Source organism: Protopterus annectens, chromosome 10.part0 (genome assembly GCF_019279795.1).
Source record: "Protopterus annectens isolate FY-2018-M chromosome 10.part0, PAN1.0, whole genome shotgun sequence".
NCBI classification, from domain to species: Eukaryota; Metazoa; Chordata; order Ceratodontiformes; family Protopteridae; genus Protopterus; species Protopterus annectens.
In genome coordinates, this window is record NC_056744.1 from 460,548,894 (window position 1) to 460,562,336 (window position 13,443).

At 37.4% G+C, this 13,443-nt stretch overlaps 1 protein-coding gene across 2 annotated transcripts in view; it reads left to right on the forward strand.

Annotated features, from left to right (window-relative positions):
* Positions 1-13,443, forward strand: part of B4GALT2 (beta-1,4-galactosyltransferase 2) — a 2,452,938-nt gene that overhangs the window by 2,359,684 nt on the left and 79,811 nt on the right. For both annotated transcript variants that reach the window (XM_044085356.1, XM_044085357.1), the window contains exon 6: positions 6,414-6,518. In XM_044085356.1, coding sequence (XP_043941291.1) covers positions 6,414-6,518 — 105 coding nt within the window. The remainder of the gene's footprint in view (positions 1-6,413; positions 6,519-13,443) is intronic.

Consider the following 13,443-nt stretch of genomic DNA (forward strand, 5'->3'; position numbering starts at 1 on the left):
TGGGGCATGGTGGTCAAGGATGGCTAAGAATGTGGAATTAATGTATTCCACTGCTTCATTTAGTGGGAGGGATTTTAGTGGTGACCAATTACATTGCTTGAGTTCTGTCTGGAAAAGTTCAGGGTTAAATTGCTTTTTGGTGTGTATTGTCCTGAAAGTGTTTGGGTCAGTTAGGTTGGTTTTCTGACTAATAATATAAGTTAGTGAGTGGTCACTTAGATCATCTGGGAGGGCTCCAACTTTGTATGTTTGATGAGGAGTATTAGTAAAAATCTAATCTAAGGTACTTTCTTTGTTATTGGGTTTATTAATTATGGTAGGGGAGTTAATAGTTTGAGAGAAGCCATATAGGTTAATATGGGTGGTAGGGTGTACATTACTACAGGACTTCAGTTGATATTAAAGTCTCCTAGGTCTATAGTTTCTTGTGGGAGATTAATAGAAAGCCAGTTAAGAATATTTTCTAGGGTATTAATGTTATTTCCTGGAGGAAGATAGATACAGATAATATATATGGATTTACATGAGTTGACCTGAAATTTAGAAATGAGTATTTCAGCATTATTGTCTGAAGCTGGTCTAAGGTTTGCAGTGCAAACTTGTAGCTCTGCTTTATAAAGGATTGCTACCCCTCCTCCCTTTTTGGCTGTGTGGTCTAGTCTATGGATATTGCAATCAGGTGGGGTGACTCCATTGTCTTTTACTATAGGTTTTAGCCATGTTTCAGATAAACATAGGATGTCAAATAAGTGGACATCTAGGAGGGTGTGGAGGTGGTCAGTTTTATTGTTAATGCTGCGTATATTGAGATGTGCTATAGAGAGTGAGTAAGAAGGTTTGGTAGTGGCTTGGGTACTAGTGTTGTTAGGATTGCACTTTTCAGTGGCAAGGGTATTGTTTGGGCCGGGGATAGGATGAATGTCCCCGTCTGGTAAGGAGTGGAGGTATATTCTATTTATAGGGTGGTGAAGCTTACAATAATAGTCAAGTAATTTTCTAATATTTAGATTGGTATGCTTAATGTGTGCTAGTCTATGATATTTGGCTTGTAGGTAGCAGGGTTTAGATGTGATGTTTATGAAGTTTTGAGAGATAGCTATTAATGGTGTTGAAGTGAGTTTGGAGGGGAAGAGAAGGGTGGGGTAAAATGGTTGTTTGTAGGAGGTTAGCAGATAGGCAATAGTTAGAGGAGGAAAGAGTGAGACCAAGAGTATTAGTTGTATTTGGCGTGGGATGGGTGATATAGACATTATATTGGATTGAAAAGTGGAAGAAGAATGGGAGGTAAGGTAGTGTGAACAGGTAAGGAGACAAATCAACATGTGAGGTGATGTAACAAGGAGGAATGGGAGGTAAGGTAATAACAGGTGTGGTGTTGTGACAAGGAGGGTTGGGAGTGGTAATGAGGTAATCTGCTAGATTGGAGCAGATGTGATGGGGGTGTGATTTTAGAGGAATAAATGTACGAGCAGTGGGGGTGGGTGGGAATTGAAGACAGGGTAGGGGAGCGGAGTGAGCCTGCAGGGCGAATGGAGTGGGTAGAGATAGGAACCAGAGAGAGAAGACTGTCAAGGATGACAATCAGTGAATAGTGAAAGTCAGCAGGTAAGTCTGAAAGTAAGAGATGTAGAAGAATGTTAAGAGGCTAGCAAGGATAGACTTGGGATGTTAGAGGAGTAATATGTGGTTAAGGTATACTGGGACAATAATGAGAGAGTGAAACAATAATCAGAAGAAGACTGGGAACTGAGTTAGGGAGATTTGGTAAAGAATAGGTAAAGAAATTACAAGACAGAAAGCTTATAGTATAGCGCCACCTAGTGGTCAGTCACTTTATTGCAGCAAAAAAGTCCCCTAAAGGGGGATAACAGGCTAAGGGAGAGGGGGGAGATATCCTGGTTTGCAAGAAGGAGGGTATAAACGGGGAAGTAAGGGTTAATTAAATGCTAGAAGGGGGGTTTGGCTGCTGGCTAACCTGTAGTAGCTTTATATTAATGTTATTGTTACAATTGGTAGTAGCAGTTACAACGCATACTTTCACTGTCTTTCTTTCAAGGAAAAGTCTCTCAGGGAGCTGGTAAGTTAATTCTGTAATTTGGACTATTTTCTTAGGTGTCCAGCAGGGCACATTCAGGTGGGCTAGTGCAGGGATGTGCAGAAACACAAGGCTGGTACATGTAGAAAGAGAGAAAAATGTAGTGAGGTAAACAATACAGGAACTAGAGAGTACAACCAAAGAATTTTCACAGACACAGTTACTTGTGTTACCTCAGCAAGTAATCACAATATTCTATTTGTTTTTCCCCAAAAAATATTGGTTCCAGTTCTTTTCAGGTACTACAGCAGTTCTAAAATGGAATACAGCAGGGTGGAGATAAACTAGGGGGGAAGCTAGAAAACAGCAATACGAGGGTGCTACCCTCTCTACAGATATTGCAGTGTGGGAACACTAGTCTATTTTACCTTTATGAGCAGATATGTATGGCGGGAATAGGCTATAAGGGGTCCAATAGGTTAGAGTATAATCAGACTGACTAGGAGAGGATGTTACACTCCTTTCGCATTGCCGGTTTAGTAAGTCTGATATAATCTACTGGTGGCCTGTCCAATCTCCTATGCTTAGCACAACCTGAGAGATAAACATGCAGAAATAAGCAGCAGATAACTAGCGATAATTATACGGTGTAACTCTACTCAAGACACATTCAAATAAGCAACTAATACATTCTGCATTACATAAACAATGACATGTTACTATATTAGTGTGCAAGCAGTAGCTATTATAGCTGACCTGATAAATATGCAGTTAAAATCTGGATAAACACCATCATAACACAAATAACTCAGATAAGTAGAACTGCATTGATAAGGTATGCGCTAATTAGTATAAATATAAAGATAACCCACCAACAGACAAATTGTTACAGGGCCGGAACACAACACTTTAAAGGAACATTTTCTGATAAATGTTGAAATATACAGGCAGAAAGTGTTCAGAAAGCATTACAATTGTCTACGAGTGTATCGCTATCAAGGTTTGTGCATTTTCAACAAGAACTGGCACATATTCTGTTAAATGGCTACAAAAAATACACGTTGTACAATCCTTGACTATTATTTAAACATAGGAAATGCAGACAAAAAGTTGCTACAGTTGAGGTGATATAAAGCGCTACTTAGTGGTCAAATTAACACAGTACATTGAATAGGGCATTACAATAGCTGTTTTCAGTTCCATGGCAGTGGAATTCCTTGTTACAGTCCCACATGCACAACGCTATGTAAGAATGTAATGCACACACAAGTATCTTCCTAGACAAACGGTTTGAAAAAGACAAAACCCGTAGCCTTGCTGAAAGAAACAGATATCACAAAATAAACATATAGCATATAACCACTTACAGTAGGTGCAAACGCCGGAGCAAGGATGCACAGCAGCCAGGTACGGGGTAAGAGAAGAAAGATGGTGTCCCCTAGTATGGGGTATATTTATGAAGTGGGAGAGGACGTTGGGGCAGAGGTGGAGGAGAGTATACCTTGAGAGCAGGTATAGACCAGAAGCCGTGAGATAAACAGTGAATTTGATAGAAGGTGGGAAGGGTTAGGGTAAGGGGAGGAGCGTAGAGTTGGAGGTAATAGAATAGGTAGGAAACAGTGAGCACAGTAGTAAAAAAGAAACAAAAATAGGAGAAGCTAGGGAACGGTGAGTTCAAAACTCACAGAAAATGCACAGAAAAGCATAGATAGAGCACTCACAAACAGAAAATACAACCCTCAGTAAAAAAAAGCAGTTTAGACTTATGCAATTCAGTAAAATGCAGTTACAGTCATGAAACACTACTTAGCAATGAAAACACAGTTTAAACAGTATAAAACAGCACAAAAATGCAGTGAAACAGTTGTTACTTAGCATAGCTTTACCTTATATTTGTTCCCTTTCTTTTCAACTACCCAATCTCTCATTTTCTCTGCTTTCATTATCTTTTCCCAACATCCCTGTTTCTCTTACCACTTTCCATATGTACTCCACATATTACTCTCTGTTTACCTATTCTTTTTAACCCCTTTCCCCTCTTATGGAATTCGTCTGCTCCCAGCTCTCTTCCATATACCATATTACCTACGCTAAATATTAGCCCCATTTAACTATCCTTTAGAACAGTTTGATCAAAATTATATAATTTATGTAGTCTACTTGTGTCATGGATATATTGTTCTAACCTAAATCCTATATCTGTACCTTACTGACCAAGATGGTTTTTGAACTAGCATTTGTATTAATGTTTGTCCATTCCATCAGTGTGAATTTATGGTTTATTCAAATATGAATTTATGATTTATGCAAATGTGTAAAACTTATGTAATCAATGTAATGTATGTAGATTGTCTCTGGAGCTTTTCTCCCTTGTCCTCCACTGAAAATGGGCTCTCATCCAGTCGGACCTTCCCGGTAAACAAATGTAAATAAATTTGAAATACATGTGTATCTTAATATATGTGTGTGTGTGTGTGTGTGTGTGTGTGTGTGTGTGTGTGTGTGTGTGTGTGTGTGTGATACAATTCCATTTACTTTAATGAAAATACAATAAATGTTGATATATATATATATATATATATATATATATATATATATAGATATAGATACATACATATATGGTTGCTCTTCAGTAAATCAAGTGTGTACTTGTTTAACAGCTGTTTAGTCGACTGCATATGATTGAATAAACAGCTGATCAACAGGCATGTGAGACTGCACAATTCCTGGGTTTGGGGACTATCAGAGCTTATATATATATATATATATATATATATATATATATATATATATATATATATATATATATATATATAAAATTAGAAGGCGGAGGGGGGCACAGCCCCCATGTAGGGGTGGTGCGGGGTGTGGTTTGCCCACCTGCAAAAAACAATGCTCTTGTTTGTTTTTTTTTTTTTTTCATTTAAATTTTGTATGTGCTGAGGCTGTTTTTCAGCACAGGCATACTGGCACGTCGATGTCACACACACACACACACACACACACACACACACACACACACACACACACACACACACACGCACACACACACACGCACACACGCACACACGCACACACACACACACACACATACACACACACACACACACACACACACACACACACACACACACACACACACACACACATACATATCCCATGTGCCTCTATTACAGGATGTCTAAGGTATTATACAGTGAAGACTCTAGCTTGACTAGGGTAGGTATTACACACTCTAACTTGACTAGGTCTTTCGTGCACTCTCTCTCTCTCTATATATATATATATATATATATATATATATATATATATATATATATATATATATATATATATACGCTACAGCTGTGCAGTGCATGCAGCAGACTGCCCTTTTAAGAGAGAGCCACAGCACAAGCAGGTACATCTCAGATGGGAGTAGGTGCATTTTAGGGAATATGAGTACTGTCAGAAAGGCAGAAGAATTATAAATGTGTCTTAAATTTACTCACCCCTGTTAACTACATTCTTTTATTTTTTCTACAAGTTTCCATTTCATAATAGGTAACTATCCAGCCACACACCTTATAGTACAGTAATAAATGTACTAAAATAGTTTTAGTCGTGTCAAAGCTGGACAAAGTCACCTTTTGCATCCTGCTTACCAAATGCTTTCTGAAGTCTCTTTTTGTCTAACTCATTACCTAGCTAACGACATCTGTGTTTGATGTAAAGAGCACATCACATTGTACACCAAATATAACCATATTTTCCAAAATTAAAGGCATGATTTATGGTGAAAGATGGTGTTATTGTGCTTTATCGCTTAAAGTTTAAAAATTAGTAACATCCTCCTGTTTTTTGTTGGGGAAAATAAAATATTCAAAAAAAAATTTGCACTGTTTGCCCCTCACTGCTTCCTCTACCACAAATTGTGGAATCAGAAGTTGTTTTTGATTATGAATGCATATTTGCTGATATTAATACACACGCTCTGTATAAAAGTACTTAACGTGTTTGAAGGATATAATTATGTCAGTGTGCCAGACTGCATTTAACAGTACGAACATCATTCAGTCAATCCTCCCATGGGATCAGATTGCTGTGAATAAAAGTATGATTATTTGTTCTACTTATACAGGTAACAATTTTGAGTAATTGTTAAATACAAGTCTGTATACAGCTGTAAACTGGAAGTTTCCTGTAGTAGGTATAAATACTGGAACAAGCTGAGAGAGCATCACAAAGACAGGTATCATACATGTTAGTAATAAGGGCACAAATGTTAAAGACTCGAGCATTCAAACTGTCTAAAATGTATCCTCTAGATTGTGGCTGTGCCCCATGTGACATACTGTAATTTTTGGGATATAATGTTTGTGTCTGTATTTTCTTTAAGGATTACACTGAATGGTATGAAGGTATCACGTCCAGATGTCAAAATTGGAAGGTACCGCATGATAAAGCATGACCGAGACAAACACAATGAGCCAAATCCACAAAGGTGAGTGGTTATAACAACAACTATTTTTGGTCACTGTATGTTCTCACTCAGGCAGTCAGAACTTACAGTTCCATTAAGTATGAATCAGTTCTTAATCCAATATGTATTAAAATTGCAATTATCAAAATGTTGCAGGAGAAAAGTTTGTTGCTTTATTATACAATTCTACTTCTGACCCAAATATACTCAAAACATTTTATAGTCGGTAACCTGACTAGGAACATCAGAGGATGGATGGTCCTTAAATGAGTATACTCAAGGTGACTGATCTGCTAATTTTCAGTAGAGAGTTCATTGTAAAAAAAAAGTAAGAATACTTGTCAGTGCTAGGTTTGCAGTCGGACATACTGATTGCACCCTATGTAATGTCTCCCACAGTCAGCTGTCTTTTTAAAACAGTTCCAGTAGCTGTTATGAACCCAGTCCTTCAGTGAAGTTAAGCATCATTATTCTGTGGATGGGATACGGTCTGAAATATCATCCTTGTATTCCGTCCTTCAGTGCTGCTACACCAATGCCTAAAACTCTTCAAGTACTGGGCTTTAGTTGCATTACTGGTCTTTAACTGCATAATTAGGAATGTACCAAGTAAATATCACTTTTGTCACAATTACATTTTTGTTGACTGATTGTACCTTTTTATTTGGCTTTTGTTTTCTTCCATAACTGAATCTTTGTTGATGGCGTGGCTTTATGATATACCAAATAAAATCATCATTTAGCTCACGGAGTAAATTGTTTCATTTTATGCAGAGTGATACAATCAGTCATGCTGTACCTTATGTGACATCTGAAAGTGAGCGCAATGCTGCAAATCAAATCACTTTCCATACAAAGGCTGTAATATACAGACTAGCTCACTAGCCCTTTAAGAATTCCGTAAAATTAAATCATGCCAGTATGTTATTTGACTTCCAATTTCATCAGGTCTGTACCATGACAGTAAGACACTATGCACATCAGACCATCCAGCTTGCCTGTGTCTTGTTCATTATTAAACTTTTGCTATGCGGTATACATAACAGTAACCATTTGAAATCTTAGGACCCACTAAACTGAGCCCCAAAATGTGGAGACAGAATGGCTGAAAAAATGGACATACCTATACTAAGTCTGAGATGCCATTTCTCTGAATATTCCCTTTTCTCCAAGGTATGGTGATCTCAGAGTTGAAATATATACGTTCTGGGTCTCCAGGTTTTCAGTTTTGTTTTTCAGCTTTTTAGCACTTGGCATTTTCAAGTGCCGACATTTTAATAGAGATCCACAGATAATGTATAGAAGATGAACCCAGATATAGTACATGGTGTACAGAATTGATGGACCTGAAGCTTGGTCTTGGGTCATGAATCTACCAACAAGTGGCAATAAAAGCTGCTGTCAATCACTTCACATTTCTCACAGAGGGTGAAATGAGAACATTTCAATATTTCAGTGCTATAAGATTGCTGTGAGAGTTTCTAGAGCAGAACTAGTTATGAATTATCAATAAAATAGTAAAAATAATGAAAATAAAGCAAACAATAAAGGAAAATAAACAACTGCATGTAACAGACATTAGTGAAGCTTCTCAGCGCAATGGACCATTATACATTTCAAGACATTTTCACACATGAAAATGAGACAGATGAGCAAGAAACAACAAAACTCACATTATTTCATAAATTAAAAAAAAAAAACAGAATATACGTCATGGCAGTTTTCAACCAATTAATCCATCACATCTTTGGTTCTCTGAGGAAATCTGACAGAATGATAGAAACAATTATTTCAAAGGTTTGATCTATTTTTTGGGGGGTTGCAAATGACAAATCAGAAGTAAGCAAAGAATAATTACCCACATTTCTTTACATAAAGCAAGAAGTTCAACCTCTGTTTAGTGGGCCTCAAACAGCCCTGAAACCATTATAACTTGAGGTGAGGGACACAGCTACAATGCTATTTTCCTGGCAGCATTAACTACTTTTCTTTGTTGTTATGAGACTGTAGCCTTCAGCTGTGAGCTCCATTCCTCATATAACTTGAATATGAGACCCTTGCAGTGAGAGTATTTAATATATTTAATCTTACTTGTTGTTGTGTCTTTCGGCTTTTCCCAGTTAGGGGTCACCACAGTGGAACTCCGGTCCGCTAATGATTAGTAGTTGATTTTTATGTGCCAAGTTACCAGCCCTGACGCACAACCTTCAACAAAGGTACGCCCATTCACGTATGTCACCACACAGAAGATGCTCTAGCTGAGAATCGGACCGGACAGCATCTTACTGTGAGGTGACAATGCTACCGCAGCATTTAATCTTACTAATAAGTAAAAAAAAAAAACTGGCGCATAGTTCAGTTATGTGAGAAATATGTAAAATTGGAAAGTGAAACCAAAGTAGCCAAAAATAATCCAAAAGCTGCAGGTGCATAACATTGACTGCCATTCAGATTAGAACATTTTATCATTTTTGGTCATGAAATGGTAAGAGTTACCTGTAGCAGACTTCTTATAGCCAATTATACTGTGTATGTGTGTCAAATTATTGCTGTCCCACTCTATTTTCTAAATCTGTTTATTAATTAATATTCAGAATTGTTGCCAATTAATAAAGTATTTTCAGTGTCTGTTATTCATAAATCAGCATTCAGAATTATTGGCAATAAATGAAATGTTCTGAATTAAAAAAAAAAAGTTTTGGACTGCTGAAGCTTTATTTATGCCTGATAGAAATAGTAATATTTAGATATGAGGAATTAAGGTTATTTTACAACCAACTATCTCTTAATGAACCCCGGTGCAACGAAGAGCAAGGTGCCATCAAACAGTGCACACAGCCAAAGCCTGCCTCCTGAGTGGAACACAAGTTATCAGCAGAGATAGAATAACTCTCATATTAATAAGGAAACACCACAGTATGGATAAATCTCCTTCAGTCATTAGGAATTTTAGTCAGCTTAGAGAAGACTTTACTGTTCCCTTATTAATAAACATACACACACACACACACACACACACACACACACACACATATATATATATATATATATATATATATATATATATATATTCACTTCAGAAGACTGAAAACCCACAATCTTGAATCCCGTAAGACTGACACCCAAAATCCTGAAAACTCAAAAGACTGAATCTCAAAAGACTGAAAACACACAGGATACAAACACTGACTGTATTCCAGTACAAGGATACAGAGAAACAAAGACAAGACAAACCAGGTTTACTAGCATTATGTTGAAGTGGATTCGGATGAATCCACTTCAATGAAAGGCAGGGGGTCGAATGATGACAATGTCGAACCCAACATTGTCAAAGTACAAATCTCGCTCCTATCTTGACCCATGTTAAAGGCCATTCCATGTTCACATTTGAGATGTACTTCAGCAATGTCGAGATTCGGCATTGTCAACTTTCATGGATGTGGGTCAACGTAAGCAGCATTCGACCGAGTCCGGTCCAACATAATGACAGTAAACTGACAAACCATACTACTTTCCACCAAGTATGAGCAGGGGGCAAGCCCCCATGCACCCCTTGCTACTTAAATATATCAACTCCGAGATTACACTTCACTACACTAACATGAGTTATGTTGTAGTATACCAAGTTAGAAGGAAGCATTACTAAGGTTACAACAGACAGTCATGAAACACATAATGGTATGTTTGCCATTTTGTTCTGTGGAGTGCGATCTCGGAATTGATATATTTAAGTAGTAGGGTGTGTGGGGGCACAGCCCCCCACATGGGGTTGCAGGGATGCTTGCCCCCCTGCTCATACTTGGTGGAATGTAATATGGTTTGTCTTGTCTTTGTTTCTCTGTATCCTTGTACTGGAATATAGTCAGTATTTGTATCCTGTGTGTTTTCAGTCGTTTGAGATTCAGTCTTTTGAGTTTTCAGTCTTTTGGGCTTTCAAGATTTTGGGTGTCAGTCTTATGGGATTTGAGATTGTGGGCTTTCAGTCTTCTGAAGTGAATCCATATATATATATATATATATATATATATATATATATATATATATATATATATATATATATATATATATATATATATATCATAGCAATCCAATCTTAGTGTCTCCGGGCAATACCAAAGGCCAGTGAGCCACATATTTTTGTGAACATGAATAGCTCATGTCTTTTTAACAATCCACATCCAGAATGGAGATGGGTTATCCTTCTCCAAGGCCATAAAACTATTCAATACAGGCAAAGAAAACAAAACCCTTGTAGCAGGTTTCCTTGCCTGACTGTAGGGCTGTTTTGATCTGTTGCAAAAGCAGAGCACTCTTCTCAGAAGACAAAACTGCAGAGATGATTGAGGACATAACTGCAGCCTGTTTTCAAGCCCAGTGCTTACTGTGCTAAGGACATGTGGAGTACGGAGTAGTCAAGGAATCGGATTGCCCTGTGGTACAGTACAATTAATTAACATTTCTTTCAGAAGACTTCTTTGTCAACATGCCATGGTCACTTCTGGGTTCTGAAATAAATGCTTTTGAGAATCCATACTAATCAGAGGTATTGCAGAATATTTAAATGTTGTGATGATGCTGTTCTAAAAGCACAGTCGATGTATTTCTCCAAATGCTTTTCACTAATTTAGCTAACCTGTGGCCAAGTCTTGGCACACTCTCTTCCCTCCCTGACACTCAAAAGGATTTTCAACACATCTTGAAAGTTTAGGTATTGAAGACCAGTGTTCATAGAAAATAATGAACCAAAACCTCATTACTTAAGCAAATCTTCCTAGTAAGTCCATAGAGCTTCACAGTACTATATTCCAGTGCTTTCTATGTGCAACAGTATTTTTAACTTGCATGTTAGATTATGTGAACTTAAGAGTAGCATTCACATAAATTATAAAAATTGTCCTGTATTCTGTAGCAATGCATTTTAATACAATACACAATGCAGATCCAGCTGTTAGATAGCTGGAAGCTATTGTATTGGAACAAGTCAGATTTGATGACAGAAATGATAATAAAGTTAAAACAGTGTCATACAAAAAAGTGTAAACATTTTTAAATATGATTCTCTAGTAGGCTTAATGGGTAAATCAAATGGAGTTTTAAAAAATGTATTTATATTTGTTTACAGGGATAGAACAGTGATCCATATGGGCCAGTTTCAGAGCTCAGCTAAGAAGTAAAATAAAGTGAAACAGACATCAGTAGGCCGAGTGATACCGACAACTATTTGGCAAACAATGTATGAAGTAAGAAGGAACACATTATTTACAAAGATTTACATAAAATTAAATCTTTATTGGGAGGTGTAAAGAGAAATAAAATGGGAGAGAGAAAAAGGGATGATTGCGGGGAGAGTCAGAATAAGGATATTTTTGCATTACCATTTAGTGGTGACATGGTTTTGCATTTGTTTATTTATTGTTTGTATAATATGGCCTGAGACAGACCATTTACAGTGGGGTTCTCTGAGAAGGTATGTCTTAAGCTATAACTTGTATTTGGAATAAGTGGTTAAATATTTTAGGTTTATTGGAAGGGGCACCCATAGTCTATTGCCTAGAATGGAAACATTGTGCTATGCACACATGAGGATTGTTATGGAAATCTATAATACAAGGTGTAGCTGTACCTAATTTCTAAGGATATACACTGTTAGTTTCACTGTAAGTTTGGAATCTAGTGAGGAGAAGGTTTCTAATTGTAGCAGCTTAAACAGTAGGAGACCAAGAAAAAGATCTACTCTTTATTTAACAGGGATCTATTTAACTTTCTTGAGATTAGAACAATGATTCTAAATCTTGGAGAGATGGTAATTAAGTGGCATAGTCATCCTTCAGATAACATTTTAAAGGATCCATCTGCTTGAATTAGTGGTAGCTCAGATGACTGCAAAAGATTCCATGGCACCTATCAAAAGGAGTACGGGGTTCTTTATTTATACAAATGTATATATTTACAAATTTTATATGCATTTATATACACAAATATTTGCATTTTCTTTATAATTGTCATTGTCTTTTACCATATTTAGTTTTTTTTTTTTACATGACCCCCTCCTCGCTCCTTTTTTTCGTAACCATAATCTAATTTTGCACAAATCACTGCTAAAATCCATTGTACCTTAAACATGATTGACTTCTTCGAATCAGTCTCCAGAGCCGTGGACAATGGTAAGGTGGTCCACACAGCCTATCTGGACCTCACCTAGGCCTTTGACACAATCCCCCACTCTGGAATCATAGATAAACTTACTAAGCTGGGTATTAATCCCTACATCACTCAATGGGTTACCAGCTGGCTTACTGACAGAACCCACACTGTAAAGGTAACCGACTCCAAATCCAGCTCCAGACAAGTGACACGTGGAGTACCTCAGGGTTCAGTCTTGGGACTGCTCTTGTTTGGCATCTACTTCTCTGAAGTACAGGCCAACACTAAGGGACTCTGACTAACAAAGTTTGCAGATAACTGCAAAATGAGAGCCATTATTGAATCCCCAAATGATGTGGATGTTTTACAAAAAGGCCTTACAGAAACAGATACTTGGTGCCAGAGCCATGGGCTCAAGTTCAATGCCAAGAAATGTATAGTTATCCCCTTTGGGAAAAAACGTGTACCTGTGAATTATGACATAGGTGGTAGTACACTAAACACTGAAAGGGTGATAAGAGACTTTAGGACACAGGTGGACACTGGTCTCACCTTCAATAATCACATCGCCACAACAGTCAGAAAATCCTTCTATGTGGCACACCTCATCACTAAGGGCTTTTCATCCAGAAAAAAAGGAGTCATTGCCCCACTGTACTCATCCCTCATTAGACCCATTATAGAATACAACACCTCATTTGGTATGTACCTCTCAAGACATCTGCAACAACTGGAAAGGCCGCAGAAATACCTCACTAAAAGAATCACAGGCCTAAAGCAGATGCCCACTGCTGACCATCTA